The sequence below is a fragment of the Cynocephalus volans genome, chromosome 1, assembly GCF_027409185.1.
Source record: "Cynocephalus volans isolate mCynVol1 chromosome 1, mCynVol1.pri, whole genome shotgun sequence".
NCBI lineage: Eukaryota > Metazoa > Chordata > Mammalia > Dermoptera > Cynocephalidae > Cynocephalus > Cynocephalus volans.
The window spans coordinates 237710440-237730065 of record NC_084460.1 but is presented as its reverse complement, the minus strand read 5'-3'; the positions used below and the strand labels follow the sequence as shown (position 1 = coordinate 237730065).

The 19626-nt window shown below is 35.6% G+C and overlaps 2 protein-coding genes across 2 annotated transcripts in view; one reads left to right on the top strand and one right to left on the bottom strand.

The window, feature by feature from the left end:
• The window catches only part of FASTKD1 (FAST kinase domains 1), a 55114-nt gene extending 52451 nt beyond the window's left edge, over positions 1-2663 (top strand). The window contains exon 20 of the mRNA XM_063085747.1: positions 335-2663. Within this exon, the coding sequence (XP_062941817.1) occupies positions 335-430 (96 nt within the window). The 3' untranslated portion in view covers positions 431-2663. The remainder of the gene's footprint in view (positions 1-334) is intronic.
• Positions 2664-3928: 1265 nt separating this feature from the next.
• KLHL41 (kelch like family member 41) lies at positions 3929-18541 on the bottom strand. The gene is made up of 6 exons (XM_063099547.1): positions 17350-18541; positions 14357-14514; positions 14131-14238; positions 10889-11074; positions 8880-9026; positions 3929-4581 (listed from the first exon to the last, which is right to left on the bottom strand). Exons 1-6 carry the CDS (start codon positions 18457-18459, stop codon positions 4470-4472), a joined length of 1821 nt encoding a protein of 606 aa, XP_062955617.1. The 5' UTR covers positions 18460-18541; the 3' UTR covers positions 3929-4469.
• Positions 18542-19626: the final 1085 nt, after the last annotated feature.

The following is a 19626-nucleotide window of genomic DNA, read 5'->3' as shown; positions in this document are numbered from 1 at the left end:
TTTATTTATTTGTCTTACAAAGGAAAGGGATACTATGGAAATGGACAGAGTTATAAAAGAAAAAGGGTAGTGTATGAATGTAGAAGGGTATGCAGGAAAAAAACAAGCAATGTTGGTATTGTAGGAACAAGAGAATGAAAGGAGCTGTGAGACAGAAAAAGGTCCTCAGGAGGAAGGACCTCCTTGGCTTCCAAAAAGGATTCAAAGGCTATGCTTACAGAAACTAATTTTATAGGGTTTCTATAGCTTTACTCTATAGCCCTGATAAGTCTTCCCCAATGTGTTTTGTTGTTGCTTTAAAACTTTCATTGAAATCACGTTACATATTTTACAGATCCCTCATTTTGAGTGGAACTCCATGGCACTATCAACAAAGGATGCTCGGATGAACTACCTGAGAGATCATATATTTGGAGAAAGCAAATCATAATTGTAGTTTTTATGTGAAATGAGTTATCATGGTGTGTCACATTTGAGCTTGTTTTGATTAAGTGACTTATTATAAATAACAGGTACAAATATCCTGGGGTAGGAACATGCCTAGTGTGTGAGAATAACAAGAGATCCAGTGTGGCTGGAGCAGAAACAGTGGGGTGGGAGTATAATAAGAGAAAAGGAAAGAGATAACAGAGTCAAATATATACAACCTCATCGCTACTCTGAGATTAGAAGCCATTGGAGGGCTTCAAGCAAAGGAATGATAAGAACTCACATTTTAACTGCATCACGTCGGCTACCCTGTTGAGATGAGAAAAGACTGCTGTGGGGCATATGTGTAAGAGGGAAACATGTTACAAGGTCATTCCAATAATCCAGGCAAGAAATGGATGGTAGCTTAGAGAGAGTAGTAGCAATGAAGATATTGAAAAGGAATCAGATTTTTGGATGTATTTTTCAGGTAGAGGCAACAGAATTTGCTCACAATTGGATATGAGTGTGAGAGAAACAGGAGTGAACAATAATTCTAAGTTTTTGTCCCGAGCACTAAAAGGATGTCATTACCATGAACTGAGATGAAGAAGCCTATGGAAAGAGCAGGATTGGTGGGGTCTGGGGAGGGTGGAGGGAGCATCATGAGTTTGTTTTAGACATGTTGTTGCCTTTGTGATGCCTTTTAAACATCTAAATGAGATACCAGATAGAGAATTGAATAAATGAGTTTGGAGATCAGGGGAGAAGTCTAGGCTCCAGATATATATTTGGAAGTTGTTAGCGGTATTTAATGCCACGAGACTAGACAAAATCACTTAAGATGTGAATTAGAGAAGAGTATGAATGGAGGAGACTCAGAACTGAACTCCAGGGCACCAGAACACTATGAGGTCAAGAAGAAGAGGAACCAGCCAGGGAGACTGAGCGGGGCTAGCTAATGAGATAGGAGGAAAAGTCAGAGAAGGTAGTAATCCTTCCTAATGGAGAAAGCATTTTGAGGAGGAGGAGGTAAACAGTTATATCAGATGCTGCTGGTAGGTCAGGTAGGATGAGGACTGGGAAACGTCCATTAAATTTAGTAACATGAGAATCATTGGTAACCTTGAAAAGATTAGCTTTGATGAAGTAGTTGGTGGGTGGGAAATCCTGATTGGTTCAAGAGAAAATAGGAGACATGAGTTTTCTTCTAAATGGAAGCAAAGAAATGGGGTGGTAGCTGAGTGGATCAATCTTGACCTGGTCTGATTCTATGTTTGCTGAGGGAGTAGTAATTTTCCCTCTGTCTTACATTTATTTTAAAAAATGGTTGCTAAAGGATTACTGCCTACTCTGTGATATAATCCCCAGCCCTTACTCCAAGAATGATATATTTGTGCTCAGCAGGAAGCTGTAGTGTAACTACCCTCAGGCCACCTGGTGGGGGTGGAGGTAATTGGCCATGTGAAACTTGGCTATTTTCTGACTCCATGACGTCTAAATTCAGTCTATCCCCAAATAAGCTGGTAGCCAGAGTGCCTTCAGTCATAAGCATATTTTTAAAATGTGTGTTCTGCATGTAATTTGCTCCAATGATACTTGGCTTAGGCTTAGTTGAAGTACATGTTTAAAATATCCCATGACTGTGCATGACCTGAGCCCCAATACTCAATGATTTTGCAAAATGTGAACTTCACGGAACCTTTTGTGAAAAACAGAATCAGAATAGTAAGGAAGTGAAAGAGGTTTCCTTGTAACCAGTCTTCCTTCTTCTGAATTTCCTCATGGCATTTATTTATATTAATGGATATGCTAAATATAAGTGTTTAATTATCCATTTTCTTGAATGTGTTGTTTCTTGCAAATGAGAACAAGAACTAAACCCTTGAATAGGTTAAAATATTTTACTATGCAACTTTTAGAACAAAGTAATTAGATTGATGAAGATTATAAATTGTTTCCTTTGGAAATAAATGAAAATCCAGTTATTGTGTACTTGAAGTACGTGGAAATCTTGATTAAATGGCCCTGATGTCCCTTTCACAGATTGTTACACATAATCTAACATCTCGTGTACAGATCTCTTACTCTCCTTTCTCCAGGCTGCCTGATTCAAATGGTTTTTATATATATACACATATATATTTTTTCTTTATATATATACACATGTATTATATTAAACTTATTTGATGATTTTTCTATCTAAATAACTGAGATTGTTATAAACAAAAACATTTTTTTCATTGAAATATAATTCACATACCATTAAAATCCACCCTTTTAAAGTGTATTATAGTTCAGTGGTTTTTAGTATATTTGTGCAACCATTACCACTAATTCCACAACATTTTCATCATCCTCAAAAGAAACCCTGTTAAAATCATTATTTTTAAAAGTTAATCTCATGTCTACATAGATCAGCATTCTCTTTCCCAAAGTAACCTCTATCTTGATTTTATAGTGACTACTTTAAAAAATTTATTTTGTGAGCACTTCTTTGTACAGTTTTATCACCCAGGTGTGCATCTCTGGATAACATAATTTCCACCACCTTTTTAAGTCTGTCTTTGTAAGCATCCCCCCCCTCCATCCCTTTCTCTTTCTAACAGTTTATCTGTTGAAGAACCTGTAGGATTTCCCACCTTTGGGATTTGTTGATGTGTAGTCATGGTATAATTCAGAACAGTATTTTTCAGTATAGAAAACTAATCAGGATTCTACTAGATCCAAAATAAAACTGACCTTGGTTGACTATATTTCCATATTTATGGTAGGGAAAATAAAACTGAATGAACACTTATCTGTTCTGTATACAACTGCTTGACAAGTAATGATGGAATGCTCCAAATTAGTCCCAAGTCCAGTTTCTCAGAAAATAATGTGTAAGGATAGAAGTCAAATATATATCTATGAGGCTGGCTGGTTAGCACAATTGGTTAGAGCGTGGTGCTGATGATAACACCAAGGCCCAGGGTTTGATCCTTGTACTGGCCAGCCACCAAAAACCAAAACCAAACAAACAAATATATGTCTATAAAAGCTATGTGAGACCTATAAGTTGGTGTATGGCTAAGAAAATGATTAATTGATGACCTGTATAGGGTTGAATGTGATGGTTATGGACAGACTGAGGAGTCAACTCACTATATACACTAAGAAGAAACAGTGAATGTAGGGCTTCACATCCCAGAACATGGAATAATACAATCACCTTTCTTGCTATCAGAAATTTAGCAAATAGGTAGCCTTTTCATGGAAACCTTGTATAGCAGAAATTTAGACCAGTTAATACACACCCTGCTCCACATCACCCACTGTCCCTAACTTCTGCCCCAGCAGTTTAAAGAATCAATCCATTTCCTGAGGATGCTCCCCAACGCTCTTGCCGCAGATGCTGTTGTTAATGGCTTGAAGACTATGATTTATCGGTTTTCATATTTTTTTAATTTAAAAATTTGATTGAAAATTACAAATAATATGCCAGTGTCGCAAAAAGAATGGAGAAAAAAGAAAGGCCATGTGAAGTTGACTACTTTTTACTTAGAGACTCTTCCTGTTCAAATGAGACCCATTTATTATATTCCTTAAGTAGCATTTCTGAAGTCTTCTTATGGCATGTAATCTTTAATAAAATGCCCAGGGTTCCTGTCATAGCTTGAGGCATGAGGAAATGTTTTTGATTTTTGGACATTTTTTAAAAATGTAGATGTACATATCTCTCCAATGTCATTTGTAATAGAAAATGAGTGTACAGGCACTCTAACTGCAAATGAAAGGATTAGTAAACAACTAGAATTTAGGAAGCTCCTTTAACAATCCATTGAGTAAGACAGATAAATAATTTGTTTAACTGAATAATTTCTTATTAGAAAATAATTTTAAGCTCTGATCATTACACTGAAGAGTCAATGACTTTGAGGTTTTGATACCTACCCTGTTAGACAATAACTTATTGAATAATTTCTACATGAATCTCTGTACAGGCTTTTAAAAAACAGAAAAATTAAAGACCTATTCTCCAAACAAGCCACTTCCCAATCTATTATATTTTGTCACCTCGTTTATAATTTAGACAGTTTGAAGAGATTCAAACGTGTTGCTAGGCAACTAGCTCCTGAAGCATAACGTATTTCCTTCAACATCCCAGCCCATTCTTTTTTGTCATCTTCATACCTGATGGAGGAAAAAAAAGTAATCAATAAGCAGCTTTTAAGTAGGGACTTCTATAGGAGTCCCTGTGTTCAGTATACAAATGTAGGTCTTTGGAAAAAACCCTACTGGCTCTTACCCAGAGGAGAATATACCTGCCTGGTAAAATAAGACTTGAATTCCTTCCAAAATATGCATTCTCTGAATGAGCATGTGCCTGAACTATTGCCACAGTATTTAATCTGGATCCCTAGGCAGTTCAGCCTTCTCTGGGAACTGAAGACTGTCCAGAGAAGAGGAGTAATAGGTAGCTAAGCAGTTAATCATTCACCTTTGGACTGATGGAGATGGCTGTCAATGAGTCAAGGTAAGCAGACTTCTTTAAGAGTAAGAACTGGGGAAGAGCAGGTAGCCTTAATTATGATTTCAGTTGTTCCCATACACTAGTGCCCAACACGGCCCCTGATACATAGTGGTCACTCCTAAAAATTTCTTTCACTTTGCCTTTAATGTTATGTTTGAGGACTACTCTTAGACTTTGTACTTATCATTAGTTAAGAACTGGTCTTAATCTCTGAATATTCAAGGTTATAAAGATCCAAACAACTTGAATTCCCTTGAAACATGTGCCTAACATGTCTCCTCTGCCTGGCACCTGTAATGCTGTCCTCCCTCTGTGTGGGAAACTCCTAAACATTGCCTGCTTTCTCTTCATTTCTCACATAGTCCTTTATATAGTATTTATGATAGCAAATAACAAGCCCAAAGGTATTTGTGGACAAGTATTATATCTATCTGCCTTAAGTATCTTCTCTCCTCCAGAAGCTCTCAATACTTGGCACAGAGGAAATACCCTAAATCATTCTATGATGAATGACAGACTTAAAGTAATAATTATTAAAGGTAGTTGGTACCTACGTAAGATATGCACTGACTTAATTTCCTCAATGTTCCGAATTTAATTATCCTCCACAATGATTTTCATGTAGAGGAAAGTAGACAAAAAATATTTTACCACTAATACAGGCAAGAACCTTAATTATGTAAAAGGTGGGGCAACAAGAGATAATGACCTAAAGAAAAAGTGACCACATTTAAGCAATAGGAGGTTTAAGTTAAATCAGGCTTAATGTTTGCTTCCTGGACGTTTGATTTTTACTTTCCACTTGGTCAATCTTAAATAATGGAATGATTTCAAGAAAAAAATACAAGAATGGAAATTTCTTTTACACATCACAGTAAGTAGGTCTATAGATACTGAGAGTTTTCATCTCTTTGAATGTGTGGATAGAGAGGTTCAATGTGTGGATAGGAAGTGGAGGGCAAGTGGGCAGCAATTTTTATATCGGTGGCTTTCAACTTTAGCACACAATTCAAGTCACCTGTAGGGCTTGTTAAAACACAGATTTCTGGGCCCCAGAATTTCTAATTCAGCAGGTCTGAGGTGAGGCCTTAGAATTTGCATTTCTAACAAGTACTCAGGTGATGCTGACACTGCTCTGGGAACCACTGTAGTAGATGTCTGGTTCTCAAACTTGACTGTACAATGGAACCACCTGGAGCTGTAAAAAACACTGATGCCTGGGTCCTATCCCCAGAGACTGACTTAACTGTTATAGAGTGTGGTCTTAGCATGAGGATTTTTTAGCTTCCCAAGTGATTCTAATATGCAGCAAAGTTTGAGAATCATTGCTCCAGATATTACCCCAAATTGAGAAATAACATATCTAAGGTTTTATAGCCAATCCACTTGTTCCCAAATTTATCTGCACATATAGAATCATCCAGAGACCTTTTAAAATTTCCCAGACCATACTCCAGACCAATTAAATCCTAATCAATAGGGGTGGGACAGAGATGTTAGTACTTTTTTTTTTTTTTTTTTTCTGACTGGTAAGGGGATCACAACCCTCGGCATGGTGTTGTCTGCACCACGCTCAGCCACTGAGCACACTGGCCATCCCTATACAGGATCCGAACCTGTGGCCTCGGCACTACCAGCGCCGCACTCTCCCAAGTGAGCCATGGGGCTGGCCCAAGATGTTAGTACTTTTTAAAGCTCCTTGGTGATTCCAATGTGCCGGGAAGTTTGACCACAATCAGAGAGGGTCTGTCTTTCATGTTGCCTTCAGCAATGTAAGGGCCACTTCTTTCAGGACATGCTGTATTTTCCTTTCCTGCTGAGGCAGTATGGCTTTTGACTGCCATTAAGAATCATGGTGGCTCTTCTGAGGTTCAGCTGATTGACAGCACAATTCCTTATCAGTATTTCTCAACCCTGGCTGCACATTAGAATCAACTGGGAAGGTTTTAAGAAATAGTGATGCCCAGACCCTATCTCCAGAAATTCTGATGTACAAGTTGGCCTGTGTTAAGGGCCAGGCACTGGTGTATTTTAAAAGCATCTCAGGTGACTGTAATGTATAGGCAGGGTTAAGAATATCACTGCTTATTCACCCTTTCACATGGCCCTGTTTTCCAAAAACCCTGACCTTCCCAACCCTCCATTATTTCATCCCTTTCTTCTACTGCTTTCAAGCTTTTCCCCATCTCAAACTTTTGCTAATTCTGGCCTCTTGCTCCCTGGAAATCTCCAGTTTTTTTCCTCTTCATTCCTCTTTTTTTGTGGGGAGGAGGAGTAATAGTTCACTTCCTTTTATAGCCACTTTTTTCTTGCTGTCTGCACAGCTAGTTACTATACAACATAAGGAAATGATTGATGTCTGATGCAGAAAATAATTGTTTGATTACTACCCTTTTGGCTTTCCAGCTCACCAGCTGGGAATAAAGCATCTGCTGGTTTAGATATAGAACAAATAATATCTATTCTCACTCTCAGACTTAGTGGTATGCCTTCACTGAAGAGGTATAAGCAGAACTTTTCCAAAGCTGTAAACTTAAATGCAAGCAAATCACCTGCGAATCTTGTTAAAATGCAGAGTCTGATTTGGTAGGTCTGGGGTGGGGCTTGAGATTCTGCATTTCTAAGAAACTTCCAGGAGATGCCAGTGCTGCTGTTCCACAGACTGTTCTTTGAGTTGCGAGACTCTGGACAATCTGATGACAGGCCAAGTAAAGGCATCCAGCCTTGTAAGTGGGACCTGGCTTTTAAGTTAACAGGGAAAGCATGAGTGTGGCAGTTTGTGGGTGAGCGTGCAGCATGAACTCACTTATGCTCACCTTGGGTACCTGAGATCTATCTCCTGTAAACCTAGACAAGCAAGAACAGTGCCTGGGCTGAATGCAGCAGGGGCCATTTGGCACACACGTGGTATCCTGTTAGTGTTGCCTCTTACTATGTGACTCCGTAACCAAACTTTCGTGAGTACACCTTCGTCTCCGTGTGACATTTACTGTATTGGATACTATAGTAAAACGTGTCCCACCCTGCCACCCCCAACTTAGAAACATTCATTTTTTAAGCCTGACTATAAAACAGTTCAATTAAATAATAATTGCAAGTATCATATTTGGGAGAACTGTCCAGCACCTGAGAGGTAAAATGGATTCACTTTTTTCTTTTTAAAAAAGCCTTTGTTAAAAAAAATAAAGCCTTTGTTAACTGAATCCTCAAACAATTAGGAGACAATTTAAATTAGATTCAAAGTAGAATTAATGAACTCATGGAAAACTCAAGAGATTAAATGTTTCTTCAGAACTCTGTTTTCTTAGGAAATAAACTGCTCTGTGGCAGAAAGGTCAGTAGCCTTCTAGAGCATTACACTTTTAGAGCGGGAATGGAACTTAAAGGATCAATAGTCCAACTCTCATTTTACTGATTAAGAAACATGTCCAGATAAGTTCTTTCCCAAGCTCATAGCTAATTAGAAGTATTTTTTCAAGTAAATGGCATGTGCAAAAGTCTAGAATGGGTATATTCACAATAGTGTATATTTTGTGCCTTGAGTCCCTTTGAAAAGTGTCTCAGAAAACCTGGACAGTCCCCTTCTATCTTCACAAGAATTTTATATGTATTTATAAAGATGATTCTACACTCTAGTAAATCTTTTTGGGCATGAACTAATTTTTGTCTCTTCATACTAATTCTGCACGATCTATATATAACACATCAAACTTAAGAGGTGTGACCTTAAATTTAACTTTTTTTTTAAACTCGGAGGTCAATAAAATTTAAACTGCTTAACAACTAAAAAAAAAAAAAAAATGGCATGTGCAAAAATATTCAATTAGGTTCAAGTTTAGTCTACTACCAAGAAGTAGTTTGCAAGTTGGGAAAGTCTGGCTTATTATTTACTACAAAATTGTTTATCAGTTATCTGATTTGATATTTGGTTCCAAAAATTGGGGTGATGAAAACTTACTTCCATATGTCATTGACTTCTGTGGGTGCGAACTCTTTAGACTCCAGTTGAATCATAGCAAAGCCACCAATGGCATACAGGGATCCAGCCAGGCTGACCAAACTGATGGAGCTTCTTTCTTGGGGAAATTCAGGCATTACTTCCCATCTAGGTATTATTGAAAATACAGTCAATACAAAAAAGAAATGCCAAATGTATTTACTGAACAATTATAGGAAGAATTATAGGAAATTTTAATTTAAAAATTCAACTAGCATAGACACCCAAAAGTAGATTAGGTTTGCTACTAGAAAATATTTTAGATTTTCTTAATTTGAAAGATATAAAGCCCTCATTAGATATACAGACCTCAATGTGTGAATTGCAAAATACTTCTTCAGTTAGCACCTTCAGTAGTGGTTACCAAACTGTGTCATAAACGGTGGGGGTTTCGTGGCATTTCTAGGGCTCCTAGGCCTCTAACCTGCTACTGTTTTGGATTTCATTTGAATACTAATACAAATTTTTAAAAACTCTGATCTCTAGCTTTTCTCAAGAAATCTCCAAATCCTTTGCAATAAAGTCATGTGATAAGGAAAGTTTAGAAACTAAGGATGGGCAATTTCTTTTTAAAGATTCATACTTCATCTCTTTTTATAAAGAATTTAAGGGAATTTTTAAATGTTAACAGCCATCTGAAATGAGACAACTAAAGATAAAATCAATCAAATTAGTTGGAAGTATCAAGAATCTAGAATGAGTTGGTCATTTTGGTAGCTCTTTATTATTCTGGTACCTCATAATACACAAAAGTGTACTTCATAGTTTTTCTTTAAACATATCTGTTTTTCTAATTATAAAAATAAGTACAGTATAGAAAATCTGGAAACTACAGTGTGGCATACAAGAAAACAAATATCCCCATGATCATATCTTCCAGACATAATCATAAGCAACATTTTGGTATAATTTTGTCCTTTTTAAAGAAGTATATAAATATAAGCATCCATACATATGAATAAAACTAAGAACACAGAATATTTACAGTTTTGTGTGCTGCTGCTTTAACCTCTTATATCATGAGTGTTTACTCATATTATATAGTCTTCAAAAACATTATTTTTAATGATCATTTAAATCCTGTTCCAAAAAAGTTCTTGTGATATTCAGATACTAAAGGCTATTTTGTAATCAGATATACCTAAAAAAAAAAGTAAAAATAGTGCTCTAATAGTTTTCTTATTGCTAAACTAGAAGCGTAAAAAGAATATACTCATCCAGTTGTGTGAGCTCAAAAATTTAAAAGACTAATTTTATAGAAAAAATATCTGTCAAATATATTTTCACATTAACTAAGGCAATAAAAGCTTAAAAATGAAAATTTTAAGAAAATTGTAAAGACCAAAGAGGAATTAAACTTCTGAAGCATTCATACTTTACAACTATCAGTCATTAACAAATTAAGTGAAGGGCCGGCCCACGGCTCACTTGGGAGAGTGTGGTGCTGATAACCACCAAGGCCACGGGTTCGGATCCCATATAGGGATGGCTGGTTAGTTCACTGGGTGAGCATGGTACTGACAACACCAAGTCAAGGGTTAAGATCCCCTTACCAGTCATCTTTAAAAAAAAAAAAAACAAATTAAGTGAAGATCTTTTCATCCTTAAAGAAACTACATATGTCAAATCAAGTAACTCTATCAAGACATGTGTATCCATCTACATGTATACAATTATTCAGAACTATTACCTTTGCACTACTAAATTCACAAAGTTATAACAAGTAAGGACAAATAGAAAATGCCAACATTAACTTGAGGGTCATGTGTTCCAAATTATGAACACAGGTAATGTGTTAAGAGTTTTACACCCAGTAACATCAGAAGAAACCCAGATGAAAATATTTCCTCTTTAATTTATTCCTCCCTGCTTTCCCTCCCATGTCCTAATTAGAAAGCTTAATTTTTATCCAGAGTTAACAATTAAAATGTACAGTGATTCATATGCTGTAATAAGATATAGCAACTCACTTATTGGTTGTGAGGTCAAAGGCTTCAACGGAAGCTGAAAGACCATCTTCAGTGACACCTCCCGCAATCACAATTTTGCCTTTATGGACTGCCACTCCAAACATAGAACGAGGGGTTTTCATTGGAGCTAGATCTTTCCAGTCTCCTTTTTTGGGATTGTAGATAAACACCCTATTTGTACACTTTCTGTAAACATAAAAGACAAAAAATATTCTTTTAGAGTCTTCTTTTTTTGAAAGCAACTTCATTAATCATTTGGCTTTCCTTCTCATACAAAGTATGAAGTGTGTGGTATAGCAGAAGATCAGAAAAACTCCAAAATATTCTTCGGGATCCAAACCCTTGTCCTTGGTGTTATCACAGCACATTCTAACCAACTGAGCTAACTGGCCAGCTCTATTCTTAATTTGAACATATGCCATTAAGCAAAGGACAGTTCCAAATGTGGGAACCAAAACTATTTTGTAACTTAATTATACTACTGGAAGGTAGGTACCTTTACTTTGGACAAGTGCTTAGAAGCCTAGCACAGCAGATTTTAATTGTTACTAAATTTAATGGAAGACATTATTGTACTCTATTTGAGTAAAAGAAAAATCATAAACCCTTTGTTGTGCCTCAGTAACAAAAAATGTTGTTTATTTATTTTATTATCTGAATATCCTAGGAATGAATTGATTAACTTAAAAAATAATTAGGTGGGGGAGGGGAGGAGGGGGAAAAGTGGTGGACTAATGGGTACAAAACTATGGTATCTACCCTAAGTAAATCATTGTGCAGTACATGCATGTATTGAAACAACATAGTGTACCCCACAAATATGTAAAAATAAATGTTAAAATATTTTGAATAAAATAAATAAATAAATAGGCACAAATATACCTATTTTAAATTTAACTAATGTGATAGCTCATTTCATTTTACACTACTACTAATATACCAGTGAATTTTAAGAAATCTGGGACTACAGATTAGACAACTAGTCATCTGAGCTGATGAGTAATGGGAATGTTTTTATATGCTAAGTGCTACCAGAAAAACCTGGACTCATCTGAATTATTCTTCTTAGCATATTCCTTTTGGTTCCTTAAAGTTATTCATAATTTAGTGATGGGAGTTCAGAATCCCAATTAATAATTGATTAATTGGATATATTTGGTAATGCCAAAAAGCAAACACCCCAAATTTTTGTGAGGACAATTTTTTCTACTAATCTTATAAAAGACACATATCTGGAATATCCTTCAATACTTGACTATGGGTATCACTTGAAAACTTCATGATAAGAGCATGATACAAAATCATGTTCTTCAAATTCATTAGTGGTAACTAGTGCAATTCCGTGCGTACTTTTAGATAGTGACTCATTTCAAAGTTCTTGACTTTGACATTTGTCAAGCAATGTTGTCTTAGTTAATCATATTCTCAAGATTCATATATTCTTACTGACAAGACCTGTATGCTTCTTACTGGCATATCAATTTCCTAGTTACTAATGCTATTTGAAGGAAACAATTTAAATAATTTGGCAGGGTTCCTCTGTTTCCAAAGTCAGAACACTGCTTAATAGACATTTTCCATTTCATTCACTCAGGAAAAATGCCCAAAGTAAGATTAGGTGCTGGGTGGGTTTATAATATACCTTCCTTAAAATATTCATTTGCTGGGAATAGCTGGGATTAAGGAGGCTATCAAATTTTCAGGGCTGGTCAGTTAGCACAGTTGATTAGAACATGGTGCTGATAACACCAAGGTCCAGGGTTCAATCCCTGTACTGGTCAGTTGCCAAGAAAAAAAAAAAGCAAAATTTCAGAATATATTCTTTGAATATGGATAGATTGTACAAAAACCATTGCTTTTTAAAAACCACATTTTCTGTGCTATATTTATCATTTTAATTGAAAAATAACCACTCATTATTACTCCAGAATATAGAGTTCTTTACTTCTAACACATTTCTGTATTTACTCTTCTTTCCTGCTTTTCCCTTACAATTCTTACTTTTGGCTCCCTTTGCAGGATTGGACATCTCTATTAATTAGACAGTCTGGACAATGATGACAAACTAAATCAGGCAGAGTTTTCAGGGGCAGGAGGTTAGTTCTCACCATCTAAACTGAGAATGCTCATTTTACCAGACAGGTTACTGGTTTAACTGACTGACTCGTGGAGCACTCTGAACTCACTTCTCCTCTCTCTGAGTAAGAAGATACCTTTCCTAATTATTTCTTGAGATGTGCCTAGAAATCAAGTTATGTTTATATGTGAAACTTCATCCTCGTTTTCTCACAAGATACTGGGTGCTTGTGGCTAGACCGGGAAGTACCTGTTCTGGTTGATCAGTGCCTGTTTTTGAACAGATGCTGAATATTTTGAATATCACCTCTGTCAGAGAGTAAATAAGTGAAATTTTGCTGAAGAAATAACTGGTCTCTTTCAGTCACCATGCTTTTCAGTTTCAAATTCACCTATGTAAATTCCCTCTTAAAAATGTAAAGTGCAAGTCCACAAGATTTTTTATTCACTATTGTTTTAGTAGCTATATTTAAAATACTACATTAAAAAGTACATTTAAGTTTTTACCTCCCTATAGCTAAATGAGTAAGAAAGTCCATTGGTTTTAATGTAGTAAAATACAATTATAAATCAGCTAAATAAAAGACTTGATTATGCTCTCAGATGCTGCTTTTCTACTGTAAGAACGCTTATGGAGATAGCCTGAAGGAACCTGATGTTATTTTTCTATTGTTCTGTCTTCCTGCCCCAGTTTACAAGGAAAGTAACTTTGAAATGACCAATCTGCTTTTTATTCCTTGTTTCTGCTTTCTTTAGCCTTTTTCTGTCTTATAAAACCAACCTCTTCTGTTTGGCAAATTGGAACACTTATTCTATTTGATGGAATAACATGGTGCCTGATTCTAGAATCGCAATAAAGCCAATCGAGATCTTCAATTTAAAAAAAAGAATGCTTATTATTGAGCTATCATGCTTGTTCCCGGCAGTAAGCTTGATATCTACATATTTACTTAGGCAACTTTTAAATTTTATAGTTATCATTAGGAAATTATTTATAATATCCTCCAATAACTTTTCAAAATTTTATTTTGAAATTTTACTTCTAAAATATGATGGATGAGAACCAACACCCATTTCAGTATGTAGCTTCAAATGAAAAGAGGAAGAAATCCTTGTAATAAAAAATCATTTGGATATAAATTATAAGGAGACTTCAGGGTACTTACTTGTCATCTGTCTTTCCTCCTAGACAATATATCATCCCCTTATGTGAAATCACATTATGGCCATAGACTTTGATAGGAAGTTTTCTTACTTCATTCCATTTTGCAGCCCTAAAATTAGATTATGATAGAATTTATATGCTTTCAGCAAATTCCATGTTCTGTAAATATAAATATATTGTAGGTACTCATATACCTGAATGCTTAGGGAATAGGAACGTAAACTTACGCAGGATCATAGCATAATACTGAATCCAGTGAAGCTTCTGTTTGAAGATCTTTGCCTGCAACTACATAGATTTTGTCATCTACCTCTCCCAGACCGAAGAGACACCTGGCTGAAGGCAGAGGTGGAAGTCCAACCCACTCAGATGCTACATTATCAAGCTGGAAAAAAATATATAAGAGGAATTGTACAGTTTGTTATTAAAAAAAAGTTGTAGGTGTTCCAAAATATACGCTATCCTTTATGTGTTGTTTAGAATTCATTAAGATAGTCAAAGGTCTCACAAGTAAAATAAAACTACAATTCCAAAGTATCATATTTAGCTCAGATTACCAAGAAGAATGAGAAAATGTACTTGGCTACCAATATGGATAAAAGTACCAAAATTTTCAAGACTTCAAGAAAGGAAAGAGAATAGAATCACCAGAGGTTAGTTAGAACTGTGAAGTTTCTTGTCAAATTTTCTTTTTCTTCCCCTGTTGCCATGTTCAGCTTTGTCTCAAGGAATACTAATCCTTTTAGGACACTGGAGAGAGGCTGTCACAGCAGAAAGGGTCACAGTATGTGAATCACCCCTGCTTCTATATTTAACATGCTCCAAAGCCGGCACCCAGGACAGCTGGACCTGTCGCTCAGTCCACAAGACAACTGGAACGTTAGGCAGTATCTTTTTCTTTCTTTTAAACATTTTTAGGTTCTCTATGTTTTGCTTTATTATTTCTGAAAAGGGCAGGTGTTATTGTGAATTTCCTAGTCTTTTGTTGGGCATCATTTGAAATACTCTTCTCTTTTTTTAAAATTTATATTAAGAAGTAACTTTGCTGGTTTTTGCTATTGCCACTTCATTTCTAAGATGGCCCTCCTAGTGCTCATGCTCTGGGGGTAGGTAGGTAGGTATTCTGCTTGGCTGACATCTGTTTCAGCTCTTAGTAATTTTAAGATTTTCCAGTTTGCATTTTAGGATACCAAGGCACGAGAAAACCGTTTTTTGAGGGAGTGCAGCTGCAGATTTGTTGTTCTCTCTGATGCCACTTCTAGTAGCAGAAGAAAAATTAATAAAATCCAAATTCATTGGATACCAAGAATAGATATGGGTATTAAAAGCTGTGGTCTAGAGAGGGATGTTTGTGGAAGCCTATCTACAAGGGTACTTCAAAAAGTTTGTGGAAAAATAGAATTAAAAGATAATATGAATCTTTCCATGAACTTTTTGAAGACCCCTTATTTATCTGGCCTCTAAACCACAGTTAAACAAAGCACTAATTAAGACTAGATGACATGAGGGGTTTTAACTTTGCGTGTACTAATTTCAACTTCTAGATTGTGATCCCTAATGTTTTCATTTTTGAAAAAAATTATTTGATCAAAAAGGGGATGTGATATATGGTGGAAATAATGAACATTTGTGGAGTTTTGACTCTGTGATAGGCTTTGTACATGCTTTACACAGGCAACCTCATTTAGTCCTTCAGGATAGGTACTTTTCTCATCCCTATTTTACAGAAGAGGAAACTAAGACAGAAAGATTAAATAATTTGCCCAAACTCAGAGCTTTTAGGTAGTATTCAAATCCAAGCTATCTAAGTCCATAGTTTGTTTTAAAAAATGGAACAATAGCCAGCTTAATTCCAAACCTAAGGGCTTACTTCCCACATTATACAGTACTGTCTACCTTCCCATATTTCCCCTCATAGCGTACCTTCTGTAGCAGATGAAACAGTAGACCACCTGTGTTTAGATATCATTTTTACTTCCCAGATATATTTATAGCCTTTTTTGTTAAATTTGCCCTTTCTGAAATTTCTCTGAATTTAAAATATGGCTTAGGAAATTTCTGGCCCACATTTAAATACTTATGATAACATTCTTCACTGGAACTTTGAAAATGAAGAAACATGATTAATATATATTATTACAACTACATTTTTCAAGATTAGAAAAAGCTGATTAAAGGTAGTATTTTGTGAATGCACAGAATGTCACACACTTTGAGAGCACGTTGTAATGTGGTATGACATTCTACACTTGCTTATCTTTGGCCTTTCCAACTGAAGTGCCCATAAGCCCCAGGCCATGATTATTTATGACCTAAACAAACTCTTTTGATCTAGCTGTAAGCTACAAAGTATTGGTATTGGCATTACTGAAGATAAAGGTTAAGCCACTGATTCTTTCATAAACTGATAAAGTACAAGGCACCAATAATATGAAACAAACTCTTCAAATAAACTACAAATAGTCTATTAGTTTAGGAGGATTTGTTTTCTTGGAAACTTCTGTGGCTTCACAAAACAGATTAAGTTGTCTAAGTACAACTCTGATCCAAATAAATATGATATCATAAATAAAAACCTCTAAATGTAATTAATTCAAATTGGTGACAGTTGTTTAGACAATTTTTCCCAGAAGATAATCCAAAGTGTATAGAATACATACACAAGTTCTTTTTATTCTCAACAAAATTATAACTTTCAACAAAATTACAATATTTCAACAGTAAAGTCAGAGATGAAATGCTACCTCCAAGAACTTCAAATCAGTTCAAGAGAACTTGGTGAAAGGTAGAAAATCTGACCAATTATTACTTCTTTGTAAAATACTTTGATTTAGGGAAATAATTTGATTTAGGAAAAGACATTAACCTATTTTTCAGTTAAGAGCACACAAGATTAAATTTAGTTTTTACTAAAATACTGGACTTTGAAGGATTACTGGCACCATCAACTGTAGATGTGACATTTTGGATAAAAGAGTATAAAGAAAACCTTGAGTCATGAATTAAACATTAATTAAACCTCATTCTTCATCAAACCTCTTATTAAATATTAACAAGCAGTGAAGTTAAATATTTCTCTGTCGACCCTTTAAGTAGTGAAAGTGCAAGAGACTAGAACAGGACATCAATTAGAATAAAATGCAGGCAGTCCTAATAATTCAGATTTGCTAACTGGATGGTGAATAACAGCCTCTACTTCTATAAAAATAGTCTTTCTTACCTGAAAGAAGTACGATTGTAGAGGTTGATCCTTATTCTCTTCATCCACATATAGTCCTCCTACTACATATATTTGATTTTGTTGGGTAACAGTACTGGAATGATTCCTGGGGATCTGCTCAGCCAGTGCAGTAAGGTAGCATTCATTTTCTGTGGGATCGTAAGCTACTGCAGCTGTGTCATTAATCAAGAGGATGAGATCTTTGACAAACATTCCATGCCTGGGAATATCATTCAGGTAACCAGGAAGTAAATCTTCATCACCAACATCACCATTTACCTCTCCAGCTCCAGTCTTCTCTGCATTTTTGCTAGGTTCTGGGAGTTTGCCTGCAAAAGCATCTTTTAGAACTTTGATTTTTTTCTGGAGTTCTGGGCTGCTTTTAATTATATCATCTTTCTCAACATGATCTTTAAAATATTTTTCTGTCATAAGGCGAAAACGGATACAATCAAACACTTCACTAAGGTTTTTGACCCTGTTTTCTTTGTCCGTTCGCACCCATTTCATCACCGCCTCAAATACTGCTTCTTCCTTTTCTACATTTAGGCTGTCATTTGAAATGACTGAGATCAGTTCCTGTGGAGACAGTTGCATAAAGTCCTCTTCCTTACAAATCTGAACAAAGCGATCAGATACAAATTCACGGGCAGAAATGGCAAGTCTCGGGCAGTCAAGAAGAAGTCCCAATCTTAAGATGGCTAGACAGTTACCAGGAGCAAGTCTTTTCTGAAGATAAGAAACGCAGACAGTGAACACTGAGGGGATCTGAAAGCGGCTGGCCAGTGCAAAAATATCTTGCACATTTCCATCGTTGAGATCAATACTGGCAGAGTACAGGTATTTGATGATTAAATCAAGTATAGCAGGATCCACATTTTCTAGTACTACCTCCTTTTTTTTCTCCTCAGCAATTTCAGATAAAAAATACTCACGGAAGTAAGGACTACAGGCTGACAAAATCAATCTGTGGCAAGGAAGACTTTTATCACCTGCTTTTAGGGTGCAATCGATGAATTTTTTCTCATCCAGGAGATCTTTTAGACCATCCTGAAGAAGGGTGGATTGGTAAAGCCGCAGTTCCTCTGCAAGTTCCCGCTGGGAATCCATTTTGGGAGTAACCTGGGTAAGGAAGGGGACACTGAAGGCCTTAGCTCCTTGCAGCACACAGGTCTAGCTGTAAAAAGGCAGATCAGTGTGCTTTGCCCAGCTTGAAGCCTTTGCAATTTAATCCCACCAGCTAAATATAGATACCAACTCTTAACAACGGGAATTTAGGAGAGCTGGTTTGGAAAGAGTTGTTCTTGCAGCTGTTGTAGATTGAAAGTAACAACTGAAACTTTTAATCACTAAGGAAACAGCTAAGAAACAAGACATGTAAGGGAAGTGGAAAGCTTTAAGATACATAAAGCATTAGAAGATATGCTAATAAAGGCTATGACAGGAAAATGTTTACTGAATGAACAGAAAAATGAATCACAAAAATGAGTCACTCCTCTAAAAATGGTCTAGTGGCAAGCTACTTGACTTTCTGAATTAATGATGTGAAGGTCAAGAATATGAGGTGAGTTAATCTGAATTCTCATAAGCAATATCCCTTTTCCAATTATTTTTACACACAAATTTTTATTTTCTACTCAAAACAGTGGGATATAGGTTTTTCTTTTAGAAGGAGGAAACAAAGACATTTATGTATGTACTCTATAGTTTTATAAAACCTTTAAAATAATATCTTCATCATAATTGAAATAAATGCAGAGAAACTGCTAATTTTCTAAGACATTCTAAATTATCTTTTCTCAAGTGGAAGAACTATAATTAGCATTTAATTAAATTATAAAAGTATTTAATTTTTTCACTCCCTGCCTTGTTGTACAAAGCATTTGATGTGGCAAACAATAATAACAAGTAAAAGGCAAAAGGTTAAAAAGAATCATCGAGACCAGAAAAAAATAGTTAAAAGTCAATGCTAGGGAAAGAAAGAACCCACACATAATACAAATATGATCACTAAAGATATTCTGTAACTTTAAGTGTTGAAAATGATCTTTCATTAAATAAGTTAAAAAACAGAACAGATGTAACTTCATGAGAACAATGTTATCACCAGAACATGTAAAAATCAGGATGAAGTGCTACATCAGCCATACAATTTTGAAAACAGGCTGTATTTTTTAAAAAACATAATACATAACTGAAATCATAATGTAAATTGTTGATTATAATAGAATAGCATATTAACTATGGAATGCAGAAGTCACGATTTGAAAGAAAATT